Source organism: Coregonus lavaretus (assembly GCF_964263955.1).
Source record: "Coregonus lavaretus genome assembly, chromosome: 5".
Classification (NCBI taxonomy): domain Eukaryota; kingdom Metazoa; phylum Chordata; class Actinopteri; order Salmoniformes; family Salmonidae; genus Coregonus; species Coregonus lavaretus.
Window position 1 is genome coordinate 54,410,779 of NC_139992.1, and position 26,257 is coordinate 54,437,035.

Here is a 26,257-nt window from a genome sequence, read left to right on the forward strand (position 1 = left end):
TATGAGCTGAATCAGGGGGAAGAGGTACTTGTCAAACAAGCAGCATGTCTTCCTTTACATTAACTTCCTGAACTTATCCCTATAGGCTTTAGCTAAGTGGCTAACAAAGCCTTGTGATATCCAGGAGATCTGGTTCAAACCAAAACAGTTCAAACGCTAGATCCAAATTCATAGGAAGAAAAATATAACATACCACATTGGCTTCAGAAACCGCCAGAAGCTTCTGTTTACCACAGAGAGCATTTGAGTCTATCTGTTCTCCTCTACCTTTCCTGGCTGGCAATGTACCAGGATGTTGTCTCTGGTCTTGAATCTGAATTTAGAGAACTGAATTTGAAAACTGAATGCATCTGAGAAGTTGAATATATGAAATGATAGTTTGTAAACTTGATACACAGACAATGAATGCAATATCTAACTGAATATACTGTATAAATATTGCATTTGAATATTCAATTAAATGTAAATTTAATTTTAAAACAATGCAATATTCAATAAAATCAGTTTCAAATAATGAAATAAAAGTTCAATTTATGAATGCAGTGATTCAATTTGTGCATTACAAATTCAAAGATATAAAATTCAATATGGTAATACAAAGTAAAAAATTATAGAATTCAAATACAATCTCTGTTGGCACTGAAATCGCTCCATAAACCTTCACTGTCACAAATGAAATGTGAACTGTTAGACTCAAACCTCTACAGTAAGTGGGATATTGATATTTGACTATTTACATAAGAATACAGACATACATTCTCCAACCACAACATGACATATATTTTAAGGTTGGAGCATGAACATCGATGTGGTAAATATTTGCGAGAAAACTGTAAATATATTGAAACCAAACTTGAAATGCTACACAAACAAGCATTTCCTTGAATTTAACTTATTTTGACGGCAGAGGCTAAAGAAATACTTCTAAGAACCCATTAAAGTGGAGGAAGGCTACAGAAGGCTTTGTTACCGAATACAATTCCGCCTTCCTTTCAAAGAATCATGATTCCTTTGTTGCTATGTAGAGATTTCTACTTTCGGTTAAACTTTTAACAATGTTTTGGTAAAGAGAGATGCGACACCCACCAACACTTTCAGGTTCAACCTTTTCTCGGGAGAACTAGGAAAAGCTAAGAAAACAAATCAGTGCTGTTCAATCTTTGAAAAGGGTGAGCTAATTTTAGAACAGAAAAAAATTCACTTGTTATCCCTGAGTCTTGATTATTGCTGTGAAAACTGTAAATTCAAAAATAAGGAGTCGGATGGTCTAGAATGGTTATTTTTCTCATATACCTACACCTCACCCATCCTCTTTCTCCTCCTTCTCCTCTCCCTGTTTCCATTACACCTCCTTAAGTTTGTCCACTCCTTCTACTCTCATCTCTCTTCTACCCTCCCTATCCTTTCTTGATTCTCCCCCTGCCTTATGCCTCCTCTCCCCTCTCCTCCTTCTCCCCTACCTACACCCCTTCGTCTTGTTTTCCATTTCCATTTAGGTAGTTTAATACAAACTGTTATTCTGATCCAACAATGATGGGTGCAGTTAACTGAAGTATAGGTGACACAATCATGTATCACAAGCATAGCAATTCTCTCCCTTCCATCCATTCCTCACACTTCACCCTCCTCGGGCCCTGTTGGCATCCCCAAGGTTACACTAAATGGAACTCTAGAGGCCCAGAGGGCCATGGTGCCAAGCTGAGCAGTGCCAAGCCAACTACGCAATTTGACATCTAGCTAAGATGTTTGGTGCAGTATTTTTCAAGTAATAAAATGTGTGGTGTGTTGTCTTATGTAAACAAAGTCAGATCCGCTGCACTGATGGGCAGGTCTGTCTCACTTTCTGTGTGTGTGTGTGTGTGTGTGTTTTGGGGTGTGTGTGTATCTGTTTTTTGGTGGGTGTGTGGGTGTATGGACCTGGCAGAGAGAGTGAAGCTGTATGCCAGTGTTCACACCTTCTCCCTCCCCTCACACACACACACTCTTGGTATTTGGTATTTTATTAGGATCCCCATTAGCTGTTGCGAAAGCCACAGCTACTCTTCCTGGGGTCCACACAGAACATGAAACATTACATAATACAGAACATAAATAGACAAGAGCAGCTCAAGGACATAACTACATACAATTAAAAACGGCACACATAGCCTACATAGCAATACATACACACAAAATATCTAGGTCAAATAGGGGAGAGGCGTTATGCCGTGAGGTGTTGCTTAATCTATTTTTTGAAACCAGGCTTGCTGTTCATTTGAACAATATGAGATGGAAGGGAGTGCTATGCAATAATTGCTCTATATAACACTGTACGCTTTCTTGATTTTGAACTCTCTCTCTCACACACACACAGCTTGTGCGGTGAGCCCATGCTCCAGACACACAGTGTGTTCTCTCTCTCTACCCCCCCCCCTCCCCCCCACTCTCTCTGCCAGGCCCATACACCCATACACATCCACCTACCCACCCAAAAACACGCACACACACACTCTCTCCCTCTCTCAGGATGACTCATGTCTATGTCTGTCATTTGCCCTATCTCCTGTAGGCTGTGTCTGGCTCTGCGCTGACAGCCGGCCAAATATCTTGAAGAACTGTGTGTGAACACTGGAAGACTGTGAGAACACTGGCATACCACTCCACTCTCTCTGCCAGGCCATACACCCATACACACACTCCCTACCAAACACATTCACACACACAGGCCTACATAGTGGCATGGAATGGAATGGCACTGTGCCGTAGGAGCTGGCACAGCTTAGGGCTGATGAGAGAGTTAGCTTGGCGCTGCTCAGCTTGGCACCATGGCCCTCTGGGCTTCTAGAGTTCCATTTGGTGTTCCGTTGGGGATGCCAACATGGCCCAAGGAGGGTGAAGTGGGAGGAATAGATGGAAGGGAGAGAATTGCTATGCCTGTGATAAATGGTTGTATCACCTACACTTCAGTTAACTGCACCCATCATTGTTGGCTCAGAATAACAGTTTGTATTAAACTACCTAAATGGAAATGGAAAACAAGACGAAGGGGTGTAGGTAGGGGAGAAGGAGGAGAGGGGAGAGGAGGCATAAGGCAGGGGGAGAATCAAGAAAGGAGGAAAGGATAGGGAGGGTAGAAGAGAGATGAGAGTAGAAGGAGTGGACAAACTTAAGGAGGTGTAATGGAAACAGGGATAGGAGAAGGAGGAGAAAGAGAGGATGGGCGAGGTGTAGGTATATGAGAGAAATAAATATTTAGGGTCGCACATTTTCTACTTCAGTTAGGGGGAGGGTTGTGTATTTTCTAATATAGTCGAGGGGAGGGTCATGTCATTTGCAATCGATGACATTGCTATATTTCTCAGTGCTTTAGAAATAGTTTATTTGCATGCCCGATGCCGCCTCTCATCTCTGATAAACTCAGCAGCAGCCCCAATTCAAGATGTAGACTTACAGGTGCTTTACTTGCCCAATGTGCAACATTCCATTAAGTGCGATTGTCCGCTGAGTGCGCGATATCAAGTGCACCCATAATGTATTGTGTGGTCTCAATAAAATTATCAACAATAGCCCATAGCCATAGGCTATACGAAGTGCATGGACAGAGAAGCATAGGGCAAAGTTATATTTTTAGGGAATTTAATTTAGGCAGGCAAAATGTAACAGTTGGGAAAGCTTGATAGGCTGACTTCAATAGAAACGCGTTCTCCCATTCTTCAGTTTATGCGTAAAACCAGTTAGATGTATGAGGATTGCGATCAGAAATCAGCTGATGGTATGATGGGATCAGAACACATTTGACCAATTTCACACAGCTGCTTGATCACTGTGATCATAGATGTGTGTTGCTATACGAAGCGCATTCTCGGAGAAGCACAGGGCACAGTTTTTTTATTTCTAAGAAAACATTCTATACTAAACAAAAATATAAACACAACATGTAAAGTGTTGGTCCCATGTTTCATGAGCTGAAATAAAAGATCCCAGAAATGTTCCATATGGACAAAAAGCTTTTTTCTCTCAAATTGTGTGCACAAATTTGTTTACATCCCCGTTAGGGAGCATTTCTCCTTTGCCAAGATAATCCATCCACCTGACATGTGTGGCATATCAAGAAGTTGATTAAACAGCATGATCATTACACAGGTGCACCTTGTGCTGGGGACAACAAAAGGCCACTCTAAAATGTGCAGTTTTGTCACACAACACAATGAATGCCACAGATGCCTCAAGTTTTGAGGGACCGTGCAATTGGCATGCTGACTGCAGGAATGTCCACCAAAAACTCATTGTGATTGGCAACCCATGGCTGTGCCCCTGCCCAGTCATGTGAAATCCATAGATTATGGCCTAATTAATATTTCAATTGACTGATTTCCTTATATGAACTGTACAATTGTTGAAATTGTTGCATGTTGCGTTTATATTTTTGTTCAGTATAAATATGATAGGCTATACATTGACTGAAAATAAACATTGATAGGCTACATTAATTTGTTTCGGCCTGTGAATCATACAGTTTTTTTCAGACATGCTATATTCATACATTTGGAATCAAATTGCAAAAGAGGAACGTGACAGAGGAATGATTTTGCCCAATGAAGGTAGGAAAAACTGACAAATAGGCCTACAACAATGGAAATGCGCTCCAATTCCTTAGTTTGTGCGTACATCCAGTTATCAGGGTTGTGAACGGAGATCAGATTGATGGCAGGATCCGAGAGTAAGCTGGTCCGCGGTGGTCAGAGAACAAACAACCTTCAGGCCCACAGCCCTGTGCGCTATCATAATCAGAATGCTGACACAATGCCTTGTGGTGAAAAACAGTTAGCCAAACTACATATCTAAGGCTCTGGTCTGTCCTAGGAGTGAGATCAAACAGTAGGCATGTTCCCTGCTATCTACTTTATGTTTTAATCATTATTCTGGGTAGAGGGAGGGTCACTTGTTTTTTTCCAAGCGTTTAGGGAGGGTCGTGTGAAAAAATATTTTGCTTAAAACTAGAACCACTGGGCCTTGATGGACCCCCCTTCAAGCTAATGAGTAGTCATTCTGTGGTCCTCTGTAGCTCAGCTGGTAGAGCACAGCGCTTGTAACGCCAGGGTAGTGGGTTTGATCCCCGGGACCACCCATACACAAAAAGAAAATATATATATGCACGCATGACTGTAAGTCACTTTGGATAAAAGCGTCTGCTAAGTGGCATATTATTATATTATTATCATTATGACTGCAACATTCTAATATACAGTGGGGGAAAAAAGTATTTAGTCAGCCACCAATTGTGCAAGTTCTCCCACTTAAAAAGATGAGAGAGGCCTGTCATTTTCATCATAGGTACACGTCAACTATGACAGACAAAATGAGAAAGAAAAATCCAGAAAATCACATTGTAGGATTTTTAATGAATTTATTTGCAAATTATGGTGGAAAATAAGTATTTGGTCAATAACAAAAGTTTCTCAATACTTTGTTATATACCCTTTGTTGGCAATGACACAGGTCAAACGTTTTCTGTAAGTCTTCACAAGGTTTTCACACACTGTTGCTGGTATTTTGGCCCATTCCTCCATGCAGATCTCCTCTAGAGCAGTGATGTTCTGGGGCTGTCGCTGGGCAACACGGACTTTCAACTCCCTCCAAAGATTTTCTATGGGGTTGAGATCTGGAGACTGGCTAGGCCACTCCAGGACCTTGAAATGCTTCTTACGAAGCCACTCCTTCGTTGCCCGGGCGGTGTGTTTGGGATCATTGTCATGCTGAAAGACCCAGCCACGTTTCATCTTCAATGCCCTTGCTGATGGAAGGAGGTTTTCACTCAAAATCTCACGATACATGGCCCCATTCATTCTTTCCTTTACACGGATCAGTCGTCCTGGTCCCTTTGCAGAAAAACAGCCCCAAAGCATGATGTTTCCACCCCCATGCTTCACAGTAGGTATGGTGTTCTTTGGATGCAACTCAGCATTCTTTGTCCTCCAAACACGACGAGTTGAGTTTTGACCAAAAAGTTCTATTTTGGTTTCATCTGACCATATGACATTCTCCCAATCCTCTTCTGGATCATCCAAATGCACTCTAGCAAACTTCAGACGGGCCTGGACATGTACTGGCTTAAGCAGGGGGACACGTCTGGCACTGCAGGATTTGAGTCCCTGGCGGCGTAGTGTGTTACTGATGGTAGGCTTTGTTACTTTGGTCCCAGCTCTCTGCAGGTCATTCACTAGGTCCCCCCGTGTGGTTCTGGGATTTTTGCTCACCGTTCTTGTTATCATTTTGACCCTACGGGGTAAGATCTTGCGTGGAGCCCCAGATCGAGGGAGATTATCAGTGGTCTTGTATGTCTTCCATTTCCTAATAATTGCTCCCACAGTTGATTTTTTCAAACCAAGCTGCTTACCTATTGCAGATTCAGTCTTCCCAGCCTGGTGCAGGTCTACAATTTTGTTTCTGGTGTCCTTTGACAGCTCTTTGGTCTTGGCCATAGTGGAGTTTGGAGTGTGACTGTTTGAGGTTGTGGACAGGTGTCTTTTATACTGATAAGTTCAAACAGGTGCCATTAATACAGGTAACTAGTGGAGGACAGAGGAGCCTCTTAAAGAAGAAGTTACAGGTCTGTGAGAGCCAGAAATCTTGCTTGTTTGTAGGTGACCAAATACTTATTTTCCACCATAATTTGCAAATAAATTCATAAAAAATCCTACAATGTGATTTTCTGGATTATTTTTTCTCAATTTGTCTGTCATAGTTGATGTGTACCTATGATGAAAATTACAGGCCTCTCTCATCTTTTTAAGTGGGAGAACTTGCACAATTGGTGGCTGACTAAATACTTGTTTTTCCCCACTGTATTTGAAAATCATAATAATAGTCTGGACGAGATAAGGGCAATTTTCACATTAAATATGCATTTTCAAACACTGGGCATATGCACTGAACCCCAGAGGGTCGGATAGTGCATTTGCTGAATTAAATCTGATTGCGATGCCCTTATTTCAATATGCCAGGAGATAAAGGGAAATAGAAAGTGTTCTCTCTCCTCACCATGATATTGTTCAGGCTGCTGGGATAACAATAAAGAGTGGGCGGATATGCCAGTTACATTGAGACTGGAGGAGCAGATTTAATCAAACCTGCCATAGCAATGTTTCTGCCCTGGCTTTGTTTGCTCAACCCAGTGATCAAGTCTTACTCTGAGCAACCGGCAGTCACCTACCTGTGATGTTATTTGAAAATTTGACAAAAGTGTTACGCTTTTACAAATAAATACTTTAATGCGGCTCTGATTGAAGTGTGTGTGTGTGTGTGTGTGTGTGTGTGTGTGTGACAGTACCTGTGTGGTAGCAGTAGAGGTGGTGCTGCTTCGGGACCCCCACATCTGCTGGAACTGAACTCTGATCTCAGCAAACGTCTCAATGATAACAGCAATGAAAACATTCTGAGAGAAAGAGAGAGAGAGACAGAGAGAGAGGGAGGGGGAGATGGAAGGAAATGAGGAGATATACAGGGGTATAAAGGGAGAGAGATACATAGAAAGAGAAAAGGTGAGGAGACAGTGAGAGAGAAAGAGTGATATAGAGAGCAAACAATGAAGAGGGGAAGAGATGACAGAGAAGATCATAACGAACGAAAATGAGACAGTTTCTTCAGGTCTCTAGGGCTGGTCTCGCTCTTAGTCATTAGTCCAATTAGAAAGTACACTGATGTTCTCACTAAAGAGGAGTAACAGGTGACATCTAACTAGGCAGGTAGAGTAGGTCTACCTGTCCCATAGAATTAAACAGAACTTTAATGTATCACTATGACCTGTTTCTCCTCGACAGTTGTCTAATTACTACATCTCCATCTAACTCTTGAGGGAATGGAAGTCATCAAACGACACAGGTGTGAATGTCTTTGTCTAGATTGGAGGAATCTACTGTACCACACACCTGACAAAAGAGATAAAGTGCAGAAAGATGTAGAGAATAGAAAATTATATATGAAATACATACAGTGAGGTCCAAAAGTATTTGGATAGTGAAATTTTTGTTTTGGCTCTCTACTTTAGCACTTTGGATCTGAAATGATGTTATTGGTAATCGTAAGAGGTTAGCATGTCTTGGGGGTATGATCTTTGTGCCTCTAACTTTCTCACTCATTATTCACGATGCATTCATGATTATCAAAGTATTTAGAAACATATTCTATTCCTATTTACAATAAAAGTGAATCCAAAATGACAAAATACATTATTTACCATTCATTTCTATTGGGCACAAAATAATCTGAAACACAACCAAAACAAACTGCAAATACATTGACAAGATTGTAGTCACAAACTTGATGTAGTCATTGCGTGCTAGGAATAGGGGACCTTTAATACACATAAGTGAATTTGTCCAAATACTTTTGGTTCCTTAAAATGGGGAGACTATGTACAAAAGTGCTGTAATTTTTAAACTGTTCACCCGATATGGATGAAAATACCCTCAAATTACTTTAACCTCATAGACATTGCATCATTTTAAATCCAAAGTGCTGGAGTACAGAGCCAAAACAAGCAGAAATGTGTCACTGTCCAAATACTTTTCGACCTCACTGTATATGCCATTTAGCAGACACTTTTATACAAAGTGTCTAATAACGGTGAGTGCATACGTTTTTGTATTGGTGGTCCAGCGGGAAATGGAACCCACGACCCTGGCGTTGCTAATGCCATGCTCTTACCAACTGTTCCCAACAGGACCACACAGGAGAAGAGTCTCCGCACACAAGATACGAGTGACACTTTTATCTGGCCTGCTACGGTCCATTCTCTTTTACCAGATAAATTGTATACTTCCATAGGACAATAGGGAGTATACTGTATCTGCCCAGTCAAAAGGGACTGGATCGTAGCAAGCCAGGTAAATCTGTCTCTTGTACCTTGACAAGCCAGGCGAGGAAGAAAATGAGCGTGATGAAGTAGAAGTAGGAGCGCCAGCGAGGGAAACTGTCGATGGCTCTGTACATAAGGAACACCCAGCCCTCCTGAGATGCTGCCTCATACACGGTGAAGATACTGGTACCTGGAGAGAGGTAGAGAGTGAGATCAAATAGTTGATTCAATTTGTAGTTGTTAAATTGCTTGCCAATTCTGAAGAAAGTTTCAGAATATCTCTTATGACCCTTTGAGTTGTTTTGGCAATAAGAGTAATTCTGTAATGCATAATAAATACTTATTTTTTTTTATTACATGTTATTTAATTGAGAGGGAGAGAGAGGGAGCGAGAAAGAAAGTTTGAGAGAAAAAGAGCAAGAGAGATAGAGATAGACAGAGATGAGAGTGAGAGAGAGAGAGAGAGAGAAAGAGAGTTAGGTGGTCCCATGTTGAGCTACACGTACAATACACTGCATGTTTAAATCAACTGTTTGCGTTGTACAAAAGCCTCTGTGTAAGCAAATAAAATGTCTCCTTCAGATCCTCCCTTTCATCCCAAAGACAATACCTTGAGATTCCCTTGTAATTTATATGAAAAGAGATTCATTGGAGCTTACAAGGAACCATAAAACAGTCATTCCTTTTGAGGACGATTCAATGTACTTAGACACGACTTCTCAATAGAGAAGCTTGATGGTTGTTTTTTAACTGTTTAATTACATAGGGACATACAATTTAAACATTGACAGATACATTCCACCATCCAACCTTATCTTACACTCATTTCCAGTGCTTAATTGTAGTAAATCAGAGCATTTCACACAGTAGATACTGTGGCCTTGTTTAATGAGCATTACCAAATGGAATCACTGAATTAGATATTGGGCATATTCCTTTACCTTTGTCTGTTTATGTTGACATGTAAGCATGTACAGTAACAATGAAAACTGTATATTGACAGTGTCACTTTCTGGTCTATAGTTTCCTTCTGATCAATGGAATGTCAATTGCATGATGTCCAATTGGCCGTACATTTTTCAAAGGTTTCTATAAAACCTACTTGCTCTTCATCCCTTGTCTCATGTGGCTTATTGTCAACCCTTATCAAACCCCTCCTCTGGGAAACACTTCGACAGAGACAAGAAGAGGCCGGGAAAAAACAATGTTAATGTGGTTCGTGTTTCTCTCTCCATCAAACACAATAATGACAGCATTGGGAATAATAACCGGTGTCTGAAAACTTTGTCGTGTTCATTGGGCACCAATTAAAGAAAACAGACTCAAACAGGGAGGGAATTGTCCAATAAAAAACTTGCATTTACATTTTCAGTGAATCAAAACATCCCCACTGCACAAAGACTTCCATCGCACACAGACAGCACATTATTATCTCCATCCATCTGTGTCAGACAGATACAGTGCATTAGGAAAGTATTTAGACAACTTCCCTTTTTCCACATTTTGTTACAGCCTAATTCTAAAATGGATTAAATAAAAAAAATGTCCTCATCAGTCTACACACAATACCCCATAATGACAAAGCAAAAACAGGTTTTTAGAAATTTTTGCAAATTTATAAACAATAAAAACATAAATACCTCATTTACATAAGTATTTAGACCCTTTGCTATGAGACTCGAAATTGAGCTCAGGTGCATCCTGTTTCCATTGATCATCCTTGAGATGTTTCTACAACTTGATTGGAGTCCACCTGTGGTAAATTCAATTGATTGGACATGGGATTGGAAAGGCACACACCTCTCTATATAAGATCCCACAGCTGACAGTGCATGTCAGAGCAAATTCCAAGCCATGAGGTCGAAGGAATTGTCCGTAGAGCTCCGAGACAGGATTGTGCCGAGGCACAGATCTGGGGAAGGGTACCAAAAAATGTCTGCAGCATTGAAGGTCCCCAAGAACACAGTGGCCTCCATCATTCTTAAATGGAAGAAGTTTGGAACAACCAAGACTCTTACTAGAGCTGGCCGCCTTGCTAAACTGAGCAATCGGGGAAGAAGGGCCTTGTCAGGGAGGTGACCAAGAACCAGATGGTGACTCTGATAGAGCTCCAGAGTTCCTCTGTGGAGATGGGAGAACCTTCCAGAAGAACAACCATCTCTGCCGCACTCCACCAATCAGGCCTTTATGGTAGAGTGGCCAGACGGAAGCCACTCCTCAGTAAAAGGCACATGACAGCCCGCTTGGAGTTTGACAAAAGGCACCTAAAGGACTCCAACCATGAGAAACCAGATTCTCTGATCTGATGAAACCTAGATTGAACTCTTTGGCCTGAATTCCAAACATCAGGTCTGGATGGAACATGGCACCATCCCTATGATGAAGCATGGTGGTGGCAGCATCATGCTGTGGGGATGTTTCTCAGCAGCAGGAACTGGGAGACTAGTCAGGATCGAGGGTAAGATGAACGGAACAAAGTACAGACAGATCCTTGATGAAAACCTGCTCCAGAGCAAAGGTTCACCTTCCAACACGACAACGACTCTAAGCACACAGCCAAGACAAGGCAGGGGTGGCTTCGGGACAAGTCTCTGAATGTCCTTGAGTGGCCCAGTCAGAGCCCGGACTTGAACCCTATCAAACATCTCTGGAGAGACCTGAAAATAGCTGTGCAGCGACGCTCCCCATCCAACCTGACAGGCTTGAGAAGATCTGCAGAGAAGAATTGGAGAAGCTCCACAAATACACGTGTGCCAAGCTTGTAGCGTCATACCCAAGAAGACTCAAGGCTGTAATCGCTGCCAAAGGTGCTACAACAAAGTACTGAGTAAAGGGTCTGAATACTTATATAAATGTGATATTTCAGTTGTTTATTTTTAATACATTTGCAAAAATTTCTAAAAAACAGTTTTTGCTTTGTCATTATGGGGTATTGTTTAATCAATTTTAGAATAAGGCTGTAATGAAACAAAATGCACTGTATGTAGGCTATGTAATTGCCAAAATAACAAGGCTATGCAACAGACTTGTCTTCAATGCATGGCTATGCAACATGATTGAATAACATGGTATAGTTTTATAAACAATAAACAAGTTCAGTAATACATAAACAGAAAGAGAGGGGAATCGCTCCAACTACCCAATGAGGAATGTGTTTGTGGTCACTTCAATACGAGAGGTAAACACTGGTAGACAGAAATGCACTTCGTCCTCCATTGCAAAAAATACTACTCATCAAGAGAGGGATTGAGAGAGAGAAAGAGAGAGAGGGAAAGAGAGAGCGAAAGAGACTGAGGAGAGAGAGAGAAAAAGAGAGAAAAAAGAGAAAGAAAAGAGAGAAGTAAAGCCTTACCCTTCAATGCATGCCCAGTGTGCGTGAGTCTGTCAAGGTGTGCATCTGTCTCTGTTAAGCGCTCTCTCTCCCTCTACTCTCTCTGTATCCATCTCTCTGTCTCTCCATCCCTATATCTCTTTCTATCCTTCAGATATTTAGAGATTAGAGCCACTGCTCAGTGTATCCAACACTGGATTTGGGCTCAGCTCAGGCGACAAGAATGAATCACGGGGCTAAGACGGCCAGAACCCCAGATCAAGGCTCATGTAGAAGCCTTTTTTCTTTTGTAGCTTTTTCTGCTTTGAGAAAATAACCCAGGAAAGTACAGCTACAATCCACTAGAGTCCTGTCCATAGAAATGCTTAAAATTAGAATCCCTATTTCAATTTATATGGTCCCGACCCACCTTTTGGGGAAAGACCATTATAGTCATCTAACTTTTTGGACCGATTGATTTGTGCAGGAATTTAAACCAACAAAGGTGTTTCAGCAGAGGTGTAATCTGTATATTAGGTTGATGAAGCCGCTGTAGCACAGCTCTAATACACAGATACCAGCTTTGGCATTTTCTATTCTTTTGGATCGGTAGCTGTACAAATACAACTCAAAGCTGGTATTCAACAGTAGTTAATACGCTGAACGTACAAAGTTAAAAATGCTGTTTACAAGCTGCAGTCACCAGTCTGATAAACCAAAAATACATTTATTATCGGTTAATTATTTATGCATAGTCACTTTAACTCTACCCACATGTACATATTACTTCAACTATCTCAACTAGCCGGTGCCCCCGCACATTGACTCTGCACCGGTACCCCCATGTATATATAGCCTCCCTACTGTTATTTTATTTTACTTCTGCTCTTTTTTTCTCAACACTTTTTTTGTTGTTGTTTTATTTTTACTTTTTTTGTTAAAAATAAATGCACTGTTGGTTAAGGGCTGTAAGTAAGCATTTCACTGTAATGTCTGCACCTGTTGTATTCGGCGCATGTGACCAATAAAATTTGATTTGATTTGATATACACTACCAGTCAAAAGTTTGGACATACCTACTCATTCAAGGGTTTTTCTTTATTTTTACACTGTAGAATAATAGTGAAAACATCAAAACTATGAAATAACACATATGGAATCATGTAGTAACCAAAAAAGTGTTAAACAAATCAAAATATATTTATATTTGAAATTCTTCAAATAGCCACTCTTTGCCTTCATTAAAAACTGTAATATCTTATGTTTCACAGAGTCGTTGCTGAACGACGACATGGACAACATACAGCTAGCGGGCTATACGCTACATCGGCAGGATAGAATGGCTGACTCCGGTAAGACAAAGGGTGGCGGTCTGTGTATATTTGTAAACAACAGCTGGTGCACAAAAACAAATATTAAGGAAGTCTCAAGGTTTTGCTCGCCTGAGGTAGAGTATCTTATGATAAGCTGTAGACCACACTATTTACCAAGAGAGTTTTCATCTATATTTTTCATAGCTGTCTGTTTACCACCACAAACCAATGCTGGCATTAAGATTGCACTCAATGAACTGTATAAGGCCATAACTAAACAGGAAAACGCTCATCCAGAGGCAGCGCTCCTAGTGGCCGGGTACTTTAATGCAGGGAAACTTAAATCCATTCTACCGAATTTCTACCAGCATGTTAAATGTGCAAGCAGAGGAAAAAAAACTCTAGACCACCTTTACTCCACACAGAGACACATACAAAGCTCTCCCTCGCCCTCCATTGGGCAAATCTGACCATAACTCTATCCTCCTGATTCCTGCTTACAAGCAAAAACTAAAGCAGGAAGCACCAGTGACTCGGTTAATAAAACTGGGACATGTTCCGGGATTCTTCAGATACCATTGAGGAGTACACCACATCAGTCACTGGCTTCATCAATAAGTGCATCGATGATGTCGTCCCCTCAGTGACCGTACGTACATACTCCAACCAGAAGCCATGGATTACAGGCAACATCCGAATTGAGCTAAAGGGTAGAGCTGCCGCATTCAAGGAGCGGGACTCTAACCCAGACGCTTATAAGAAATCCTGCTATGCCCTCCGACGAACCATCAAACAGGCAAAGAGTCAATACAGGACTAAGATTGAATCGTACTACACCGGCTCTGACGCTCGTCGGATGTGGCAGGGCTTGAAAACTATTACAGACTACAAAGGGAAGCACAGCCGCGAGCTGCCCAGTGACACAAGCCTACCAGACGAGCTAAACCACTTCTATGCTCGCTTCAAGGCAAGCAACACCGAAGCATGGATGAGAGCACCAACTGTTCCGGATGACTATGTGATCACGCTCTCCATAGCCGATGTGAGTAAGACTTTTAAGCAGGTCAACATTCACAAGATGTATGCACGCATGACTGTAAGTCGCTTTGGATAAAAGCGTCTGCTAAATGGCATATTATTATTATTATTTTATTATTACAAGGCCGCAGGGCCAGAAGGATTACCAGGACGTGTACTCCGAGCATGTGCTGACCAACTGGCAAGTGTCTTCACCAACATTTTCAACATGACCCTGACTGAGTCTGTAATACCAACATTCAAGCAGACCACCATAGTCCCCATTCACAAGGACACTAAGATAACCTGCCTAAATGACTACCGACCTGTAGCACTGACGTCTGTAGCCATGAAGTGCTTTGAAAGGCTGGTCATGGCTCACATCAACACCATTATCCCAGAAACCCTAGACCCACTCCAATTTGCATACCGCCCCAACAGATCCACAGATGATGCAATCTCTATTGCACTCCACACTGCCCTTTCCCACCTGGAAAGAGGAACACCTACATGAGAATGTTATTCATTGACTACAGCTCAGCGTTCAATATCATAGTGCCCTCAAAGCTCATCACTAAGCTAAGGATCCTGGGACTAAACACCTCCCTCTGCAACTGAATCCTGGACTTCCTGACGGGCCGCCCCCAGGTGGTAAGGGTAGGTAACAACACATCTGCCACGCTGATCCTCAACACGGGGGCCCTTCAGGGGTGCGTGCTCAGTCCCCTCCTGTACTCCCTGTTCACCCATAACTGCATGGCCAGGCACGACTCCAACACCATCATTAAGTGGTAGGCCTGATCACCGACAATGATGAGACAGCCTATAGGGAGGAGGTCAGAGAACTGGCCATGTGGTGCCAGGATAACAACCTCTCCCTCAACGTGACCAAGACAAAGGAGATGATTGTGGACTACAAGGAAAAAAAGAGGACTGAGCACGCCCCCATTCTCATCGAAGGGGCTGTAGATGAACAGGTTGAGAGCTTCATGTTCCTTGGTGTCCACATCACCAACGAACTATCATGGTCCAAACACACCAAGACAGTCGTGAAGAGGGCACGACAAAGCCTATTCCCCTTCAGGAGACTGAAAAGATTTGGCATGGGTCCTCAGATCCTCAAAAAGTTCTACAGCTGCACCATCGAGAGCATCCTGACTGGTTGCATCATCGCCTGGTATGGCAACTGCTCGGCCTCCAACCGCAAGGCACTACAGAGGGTAGTGCGTACGGCCCAGTACATCACTGGGGCCAAGCTTCCTGCCATCCAGAACCTCTATACCAGGCGGTGTCAGAAGAAGGCCCTCAAAATTGTCAAAGACTCCAGCCACCCTAGTCATAGACTGTTCTGTCTGCTACCGCATGGCAAGTGGTACCGGAGCGCCAAGTCTAGGTCCAAAAGGCTTCTCAACAGCTTCTAACCCTAAACCATAAGACTCCTGAACAGCTAATCATGGCTACCCGGACTACTTGCACCCCCACCCCATCTTTTTACGCTGCTGCTACTCTGTTAATTATTCATGCATAGTCAATTTAACTCTACCCACATGTACATATTACCTCAACTACCTCAACTAGCCGGTGCCCCCGCACATTGACTCTTCACCGGTACCCCCCTGTATATAGGCTCCCTACTGTTATTTTATTTTACTTCTGCTCTTTTTTCCTCAACACTTTTTTGTTGTTGTTGTTCTATTTAACTTTTTTATTAAGAAAAAAATGCATTGTTGGTTAAGGGCTGTAAGTAAGCATTTAACGGTAATGTCTACACCTGTTGTATTTGGCACATGTGGCAAATACTATTTAATTTTATTTTATTTGACAGTTTTGCACACTCTTGGCATTCTCTCAACCAGCTTCATGAGGTAGTCACCTGGAATGCATTTCAATTAACAGGGTACCTTCTTAAAAGTTAATTTGTGGAATTTCTTTCCTTCTCAATGCGTTTGAGCCAATCAGTTGTGTTGTGACAAGGTAGGGGGGTATACAGAAGATAGCCCTGTTTGGTAAAATACCAAGTCCATATTATGGTAAAAACAGCTCAAATAAGCAAAGAGAAACGACAGTCCATCATAACTTTAAGAAATTAAGATCAGTCAATACGGAACATTTCAAGAACTTTGAACGTTTCTTCAAGTGCAGTCGCAAAAACCATCAAGCGCTATGATGAAACTGGCTCTCATGAGGACCGCCACAGGAATGAAGATCCAGAGTTACCTCTGCTAACGAGGATAAGTTCATTAGAGTTACCAGCCTCAGAAATTGCAGCCCAAATAAATGCTTCACAGAATTCAAGTCACAGACACATCTCAACATCAACTGTTCAGAGGGGACTGTGTGAATCAGGCCTTCATGGTCGAATTGCTGCAAAGAAACCACTACTAAAGGACACCAATAAGAGAAGAAGAGACCTGCTTGGGCCAAGAAACTCGAGCAATGGACATTAGACCGGCGGAAATGTTTCCTTTGGTCTGGAGTCCAAATTGGAGATTATTGGTTCAAACTCCCGTGTCTTTGTGAGATGCGGTGTGGGTGAACGGATGATCTCTGCATGTGTAGCTCCCACCGTAAAGCATGGAGGAGGAGGTGTTATGGTGTGGGGGTGATTTGCTGGTGACACTGTCTGTGATTTATTTAGAATTTAAGGCACACTTTTTCCAACATGGCTACCACAGCATTCTGCAGTGATAAGCCATCCCATCTGGTTTGGGCTTAGTGGGACTATCATTTGTTTTTCAACAGGACAATGACCCAACAGATCTCCAGGCTGTGTAGGGGCTATTTTACCAAGAAGGAGAGTGATGGAGTGCTGCATCAGATGACCTGGCCTCCACAATCCCCCAACCTCAACCCAATTGAGATGGTTTGGGATGAGTCGGACGGCAGAGTGAAGGAAAAGCAGTCAACAAGTGCTCAGCATCTGTGGGAACTCCTTCAAGACTGTTGGAAAAGCATTCCAGGTGAAGCTGGTTGAGAGAATGCCAAGAGTGTGCAAAGCTGTCATCAAGGCAAATGGTGGCTATTTGAAGAATCTTACATTTAAAATGTTTAACACTTTTTTGGTTACTACATGATTCCATGTGTTATTTCTTCACTATTACTCTAAAATGTAAAAAATAGTAAAAATAAAAACCTTTAAGTGAGTAGGTGTGTCCAAACATTTGACTGGTACTGTATCTGTACACATATTACTTAAAGCATGAAGGCAGTAATGTGTGTGTAGGTGTGGGCATGTGTGTATGTGCATGCGTGCGTGCATGTGCGTGTGGGGGTACACCCGTGTGCACGTGTGTGTGTGTGTACGTACCGAGCTCGTTGAAGCCGCTGTAGCCCAGCTCCTGTCTGCTGAGCCCCAGTTCTTCCAAGTCCACACACTTAAAGCCCAAAGGACACAGGTAGCCCTCCCCGTCTGGCGAACAGTGGGTGTCGGGGATGGCCAAGCTGTTCCATGTCACATTACTGACAAACACAGAAACACAGAAAAACAAACACATTAAATACACATTTCATTTTAGTGCTTACTTATGTTTGCCACAGCGCATTGTTCATTGAGACTGATCTTGAGAAAGCTGAAACAACATTAAACAATCTCAACTATATACTGAACAAAAATATAATAGCAACACGCAACAATTTCAAAGATTTTACTGAGTTACAGTTCATAGAAGGAAATCAGTCAATTGAAATAAATTCATTAGGCCCTAATCTATGGATTTCACATGACTGGGCAGGGGTGCAGCCATGGGGAGACAGGCCGAGCCAATCCACAAAAGGGCTTTATTACACACAGAAATACTCCCCAGCACCCCAGCACCCCACCTCCTCAAACGATCCTGCAGGTGAAGAAGCCGGATGTGGAGGTCCTGAGCTGGCGTGGTTACACGTGGTCTGAGGTTGTGAGGCCGGTTGGTAGTACTGCCAAATTCTCTAAAATGACGGAGGTGGCTTATGGTAGATAAATGAACATTACATTTTCTGGCAAAAGCTCTGGTGGACATTCCTGCAGTCAGCATGCCAATTGCGCGCTCCCTCAAAACTTGAGACATCTGTGGCATTGTGTTGTGTGACAAAACTGCACATTTTAGAGTGGCCTTTTACTCTCCCCAGCACAAGGTGCACCTGTGTAATGATCATGCTGTTTAATCAGCTTCTTGATATGCCACACCTGTCAGGTGGATGGACTTTTTCATGTAAGACATCATCCCATTCCACTCATTTAAACATTATGGGGAGGTTTCCCGGACACAGATTAAGCCTAGCACTGGAAAAATCGGGTTATGATAGGGTAAGACAGTTTCGCTATACTCTCAAATAAAATAAAATGTTATTGGTCATATACACATATTTAGCATATGTTATTGCGGGTGTAGTGAAATGCTTGTGTTCCTAGCTCCAACAGTGCAGTAGTATCTAACAATTCACAACAATACACACAAATCTAACAGTAAAAGAATGGAATTAAGAAATATATAAATACTAGGACAAGCAATGTCGGAGTGGCATTGAACACAGAATGAGTTCATGCAGCTTATTATGTGATTTGTTAAGCAAATTTGTAGTCCTGAACTTATTTAGGCTTGAATACTTATTGACTCAAGACATTTCAGCTTTTTCATTTTTATTAATTTCGAGAATTTTCTACAAACCAAATTCCACTTTGACATTATGAGGTTTTGTGTGTAGATCAGCGACACAACATCTAAATTTAATCAATTTTAAATTCAGGCTGTAACACAACAAAATGTGGAAAAGTAAAGGGGTGTGAATACTTTCTGAAAGCACCGTCATTTCATATTTCTAACATTCGAGTGTCACTGTAGACAATTTAATGGAATTTCTTTCTTAAATGTCTTCTTAAAGAATCCCTACGGGAGAATGCAACATTTCTGTCCATCCTTCAGGAAGATAACTAGCAAGCGGATCGCACCGTCATCTGCTGACCATTTAGGGAATTGAGTTCTCAACCGGTGTGCCAAATTTTGTTCCGTAATATGGAGTATTGACGGAGAAATGACGAGGGAAAAAACTCACTTTAACATGTATTGCTGGCTCAAAACCTAATTATACTATCGTCACTCTATAATATTGAGTGCAGGTGTATGTGGCAATGTTCCGGTAAATGCATTTTAGTTCTAAAATAGACAAGCTATGCATATGAGACACTGGCACACCAACTGGACACGCAAATACACACACCACCCCCCCACCCCACCCCAACCTTTCTCTTTAGCCACAGGTGTTATTCCAGGAGCCGTTTGACGTCTCTAATGAAAATGAATGCCTTCAAATTGGCCAGCCAGACATTCATCCACATTGTTTATTAGGGCTCGGGGATGAGAAGTGATAATTCATTGCCACATCACAAAGAGGCAATCAAAGGCCTAGCGGTGAATCCAGATACAGCTAATTATAGAGAGTCGGATAATAGCTAACACCTCATAAAATAAATCACCTTTCTACACAACACAGACATGATCATTTAAGCCTAAAATGGTGGGTTAAAGGTCCAGTAATATAGGGATTAATCGTGATTAGTTTCACAAAATCTGTTTTTTTTAAAACACTAACTTCATGGAGATTTAAAATGGCTGCTGTAGAGTGAGGAGTCATGTCAGGTCTATGCATCTTCAACGTTCAGTGTGTTGGGCACCTGAATGTAACTTGGGGTTGATTCCAGCATGGACCACACACTGAATATGTGTTAGCTGTGGATTGTTGTCATAAAACATCTGCTATATGACCAAAATGTAGGGATGTGTGGAAAAACATGATACAGTTGCATATCGCTGTATTATTTTGGACGATATTATATAGATACTTTGACTCCAAGTATCGATTTGTAGAAAAATATATACCGTATATATATTTTGTTGCTAGGTAGCGTTAGCTAGCGCTAGTGGACTGTACCTGTGCCGAAACTCCGGTATTTTTAATCTCCATCTTATTTTTAAATAGTGAGCCAACATGTTTTCACCACTTTTATTTCCATGACTGATCAAAACTCACTGGTTCATGCTCACTCTTGTCTCCCTGAAGCAGACATATAGCGAGCAATATGTTTGGAACATCAAATCATAATTAAATTGCAGTATTGAATCGCAATACATATAGAATCGTGAGAATCGTAATACATATCCTATCGGCACTAAGTATTATAATATTGTATCGTGAGGTCCCTGGTAGGTCATGATATTTTGTCAGCCGGTTATTGTCATGCAAAAGACTGCCGGTCTCACAGTAATTGACCCTTAATTAACATAAACAAGTTTAGCATCTGCAGGCCTCCACACATACAAGCTGCTGATGTATGCCTTTGGAACATCTACATTTTAAGTCTAATAAATCAATTTAATATACACCATAACAATAAATCCATTATTTATTTTAGGTAGGTCTAAATAAACATTATGATATGAAGAAAATTTATTTCAGATTAACAGAATATGAGTTGGCTTATTAGTGTATGTTATCTGGCTATGTGGCATGCCACATAGGCTGTAGGCTTGTTAATTTAGCAGACAAGATATGCTTGATCCACCTATGCACTCCAATAGTGAATGGAAGCCGCTTTCCCGCCTGTTCATTCGTTGATTTTTTCACTCCATGCATCAACCACTGTTTGAGGAGCATGCAGCCTCTCGCTGCGCGACAGGTGATATTCCGCCCAAACTCTGTATGCCATGGGCTCCCCAACTCTGTTCCTGCAGCTACAAAGTGCTTAATTTGGGAAAGCAAGCGAAATCTGTTCGGGATTTCACAACAAAACATATTTCATTAAACTGTTGACAGCTCCTCTCTCTGCGTGCTTGAGAAAGTAATGGAGAAAGGGGAGGAGATGGAAACGCACAATGGTGAGATATTCTGTAGCCTAATGTGTCATCCTATTAATTATGAAATTAAAAAAAAATCCCTATTAATAGGCTATTCAAAATCAAATACAAATTCACTATTGTAGGCTAACTCTGTAAGCCGCCCTGGACAATCAATGAACCAACAGCGTCGCCTCTCCCAGAATCATGAATAGAAACTTTGGATATTAGCAATAAGGTAACCAGTCCATCCAGTATGCATAATAATACAGTCCACACTAAAAGGCAATTACTATAATTTGTTTAATTTTGGAATATAGGCTAGATCAATTAAAGAGATCTTAAATCCGTTTTCTAAATATTTCTCTGCGGTGAGTAATATGCGGTAGCATATGTATTGTATAACAAACGGCACAATCATTATTTTAATTCAGTTTTTTTTAGGCTTGGGCTCATAACTGTAAGTTACTCTGGATAAGAGCGTCTGCTAAATGACTAAAATGTTAATGTAAAAATATATAGGCCTATGCATATGTATAAGCTCTAATATGTGTATGGGTGTTTTGAATTAATCATCACCTTTGAAAGGCTGTCCATTTCCTTGTTAGGCTTTGAAACAACATCCACAATGACCATGTTTTCCACTCAGTTTCAAGCTGTTTGAACTTCTTTCTTCAAATTGATCAAACACAGTGAGGTGTGTTTTGATGATAAGTGTTTGATGTGATTTTCGATTGCATTGATGTCAGAGTATTTCGCTACACCCGCAACAACATCTGCTAAATATGTGTATGTGACCAATGAAATTTGATTTGATTTGAGGTGTTAGAAGGACAATAGAGCCCTGAGTACCAGGTCATTAGGGAGTTGGATACTCCCAACGCATGTCCTGAGTGCTTAAGAGGAGATTACTGTGACTCAATGGTCACGTGGAATTTTACTGCGGTCATGACTCATGACTGCCGGTGTGGTGGTAATATGGTCACCGCAACAGCCCAAGTCCCTGGCAATTCCAATATTAACTTTAACCAGTCATAACTACTCTTCCCAAAGAGCCTGAGATACCAACGCACAGTAAGGGCTAATTTACATATTTCACAAGATATTTCATTAAATTCACCAAAAGGCCAAGGTCAACGTGAATAATCTCTCATATGGAATAAGTGAAGAAACCCATTTTGTCTGCACATCCAGGAGCCCTTTTTCATCTACACACAAATACCCACCCCAGTCAAATTCCTCCTACCCACTTTCACTTTCAATCTCAATACAAATCCCCTCTTCTCTGTGTGAATGGCTGGAGAGGGAGTCTGTGACTTTGTGCCAAGGGCACATGGCCAGTTAGATATTAGACGAACCCGCGTAAGACATGTCTAAAGGTTCTATAGTTGCCATGGAGCCTAGTGGCAGCCTAGACAGAGAGCTCATGTCAATTCTGTACATATTTAATCAAATGTAATCGTTTTTATGTAAATATTTATACAAACATTTTATTTTTCAATAGCTAAATGAGTGCAGATCAAGTCTTCATATCATGAATTAGATTCCTGCCCATAAATTGATGAAAATCAGCGTTGTCAACAAGCTAACTAATGCTAGCTAGCCGCTGTGTGTTTTCATTTGAATTACACCTACTGACTTTGGGTTGGTTTCCACCAACAGTGATCCAAGAGGAAGCTAATGCATGCAGAGTTGGCAGTGGGCCATCTTTTCAGTACTCAGGAGGATACTTCTTAAGTAAGGAGTGGGCTGTACTCTGTGGGGAGCTTAAACTTTATCACAGTGTCCCAATACAGATAATCTGCAGACGGCGGAGATGCCTTGATGACATCGAGCTGCCTGCCTAACTGGTTGCCCTTGGACATGCTGACCTGACCATGACCACCACCTCCCCTGACCATCTAGCTTCCAGATCCTCTCATGACTGCGGCTGCCCATCTGGAGTCTTCAAGAAGCACTTAAACAGACTTGATCTAGCTGATCTAGCTACTGTTGTAGCCTATATTAACAAGCGCTTTAAGATTATGTCTGTAATGAAAAGCGCTATAAAAGTTTAATACATTATTATTATTAAAGCACCCCACTTAAAAAACACACACATCAGGGGGATTGACAAAAACTAGCCCAATAATAACCAAATCACAAACACACCGGCCACATCACTTCTGAAAGGGGAAGGATTCATTCATGAGGAATGTTGGTGTCAACTAATAGTCTTGGAAGGATCCTGCTTGATTCTGTAAGTATAATTGTTTTAACTTGTAAACTGTGTTGATTCTGTCTGTCTGTCATAGTTTAGTAAGCTACCCAGTCTGCTTAAAAAGCGATTGCTACCCATTCACACTGGACACAGGGCCAGCTACTTCTTTTGTTCTCTGCAGATTACAACTCAATAGGAGGGGGAGTGGCTACACTTGTGCTAGGCAATTAGCTTAGATTGCTACCCATTCACACTGGACGCAGGGCCAGCTACTTCTTTTGTTCTCTGCAGATTACAACTCAATAGGAGGGGGAGTGGCTACACTTGTGCTAGGCAATTAGCTTAGTGTTATTAGCACAACCTCTTTGTTCAGCGGCAGCTGTCTGCGGCAGCTGTCCCCAAAACGAAGAATGTCCCTGAAACAAAGACAGTTCTGCCAAGTTGTTCTGCGGGAGTTAGTCGAAGGAGGCCCCGCTCTCTCGCTTCCCCAGATGTTTAGTTAATTTCATTCCGATCTCTTTTGCATTATTGTAGCCTTTTCTGTAGCCTGTCAACTAGAGTGGCGGCAGGTAGCTTAGTGGTTAAGAGCGTTGTGCCAGTAACCGAAAGGTCGCTGGTTCTAATCCCTGAGCCGACTAGGTGAAAAATCTGTCGATGTGCTCTTGAGCAAGGCACTTAACCCTAATTGCTCCTGTAAGTCGCTCTGGATAAGAGCGTCTGCTAAATGACTAAAATGTAAAATGTATGTGTCTGTCTATCTCTGTTCTCTCCTCTCTGCACAGGCCATACAAACGCTTCACACCGCGTGGCTGCTACCACTCTAATCTGGTGGTCCTTGCGCGCGCGACCCACGTGGAGTTCCAGGTCTCCGGCAGCCTCTGGAACTGCCGTTCTGCGGCCAACAAGGCAGAGTTAATCTCAGCCTATGCTACCCTCCAGTCTCTTGACTTCTTGGCGCTGACGGAAACATGGATTACCACAGAAAACACTGCTACTCCTACTGCTCTTTCCTCGTCTGATCATGTGTTCTCGCATACCCCGAGAGCATCTGGTCAGCGTGGCGGTGGCACAGGAATCCTCATCTCTGCCAAGTGGACATTCTCTCTTTTCCCCCTGACCCATCTGTCTATCTCCTCATTTGAATTCCATGCTGTCACAGTCACTAGTCCATTCAAGCTTAACATCCTTTTCATTTATCGCCCTCCAGGTTCCCTTGGAGAGTTCATCAATGAGCTTGACAAGTTCCTTTCCTGAGGATGGCTCACCCCTCACAGTTCTGGGTGACTTTAACCTGCCGACGTCTGCCTTCGACTCATTTATCTCTGCCTCCTTCTTTCTACTCCTTTCCTCTTTTGACCTCACCCTCTCACCGTCCCCCCCTACTCACAAGGCAGGCAATACACTTGACCTCATCTTTACTAGATGCTGTTCTTCTACTAATCTCACTGCAACTCCCCTCCAAGTCTCCGACCACTACTTTGTATCCTTTTCTCTCTCGCTCTCCTCCAACACTACTCACTCTGCCCCAACTCAGATGGTAATGCGCCGTCGCAACCTTCGCTCTCTCTCTCCTGCTACTCTCTCCTCTTCCATCCTATCATGTCCCTGACTGAGTCTGTAATACCAACATGTTTCAAGCAGACCACCATAGTCCCCGTGCCCAAGAACTCTAAGATAACCTGCCTAAATGACTACCGACCCGTAGCACTGACGTCTGTAGCCATGAAGTGCTTTGAAAGACTGGTCATGGCTCACATCAACAGCATAATCCCAGAAACCCTAGACCCACTCCAATTTGCATACCGCCCCAACAGATCCACAGATGATGCAATCTCTATCGCACTCCACACTGCCCTTTCCCACCTGGACAAGAGGAACACCTACGTGAGAATGCTATTCATTGACTACAGCTCAGCATTCAACACCATAGTGCCCTCTAAGCTCATCACTAAGCTAAGGATCCTGGGACTAAACACCTCCCTCTGCAACTGGATCCTGGACTTCCTGACGGGCCGCCCCCAGGTGGTAAGGGTAGGTAACAACACATCTGCCACACTGATCCTCAACACGGGGGCCCCTCAGGGGTGCGTGCTCAGTCCCCTCCTGTACTCTCTGTTCACCCATGACTGCATGGCTAGGCACGACTCCAACACCATCATTAAGTTTGCCGACGACACAACAGTGGTAGGCCTGATCACCGACAACGATGAGACAGCCTATAGGGAGGAGGTCAGAGATCTGGCCGTGTGGTGCCAGGACAACAACCTCTCCCTCAACGTGACCAAGACAAAGGAGATGATTGTGGACTACAGGAAAAAAAAGAGGACTGAGCACGCCCCCATTCTCATCGACGGGGCTGTAGTGGAACAGGTTGAGAGCTTCAAGTTCCTTGGTGTCCACATCACCAACGAACTATCATGGTCCAAACACACCAAGACAGTCGTGAAGAGGGCACGACAAAGCCTATTCCCCCTCAGGAGACTAAAAAGATTTGGCATGGGTCCTCAGATCCTCAAAAAATTCTACAGCTGCACCATCGAGAGCATCCTGACTGGTTGCATCACCGCCTGGTATGGCAACTGCTTGGCCTCTGACCGCAAGGCACTACAGAGGGTAGTACGTACGGCCCAGTACATCACTGGGGCAAAGCTCCCTGCCATCCAGGACCTCTATACCAGGCGGTGTCAGAGGAAGGCCCTCAAAATTGTCAAAGACTCCAGCCACCCTAGTCATAGACTGTTCTCTCTGCTACCGCACGGCAAGCGGTACCGG

General features: G+C 42.5%; 1 protein-coding gene across 3 annotated transcripts in view; it reads right to left on the bottom strand.

Annotated features, from left to right (window-relative positions):
- The window catches only part of nalcn (sodium leak channel, non-selective), a gene marked incomplete at both ends in the record, with an annotated part of 312,014 nt that overhangs the window by 263,371 nt on the left and 22,386 nt on the right, over window positions 1-26,257 (bottom strand). For all 3 annotated transcript variants that reach the window (XM_084160991.1, XM_084160990.1, XM_084160992.1), the window contains 3 exons: window positions 7,310-7,414; window positions 8,884-9,026; window positions 17,784-17,935. In XM_084160991.1, coding sequence (XP_084017117.1) covers window positions 7,310-7,414; window positions 8,884-9,026; window positions 17,784-17,935 — 400 coding nt within the window. The remainder of the gene's footprint in view (window positions 1-7,309; window positions 7,415-8,883; window positions 9,027-17,783; window positions 17,936-26,257) is intronic.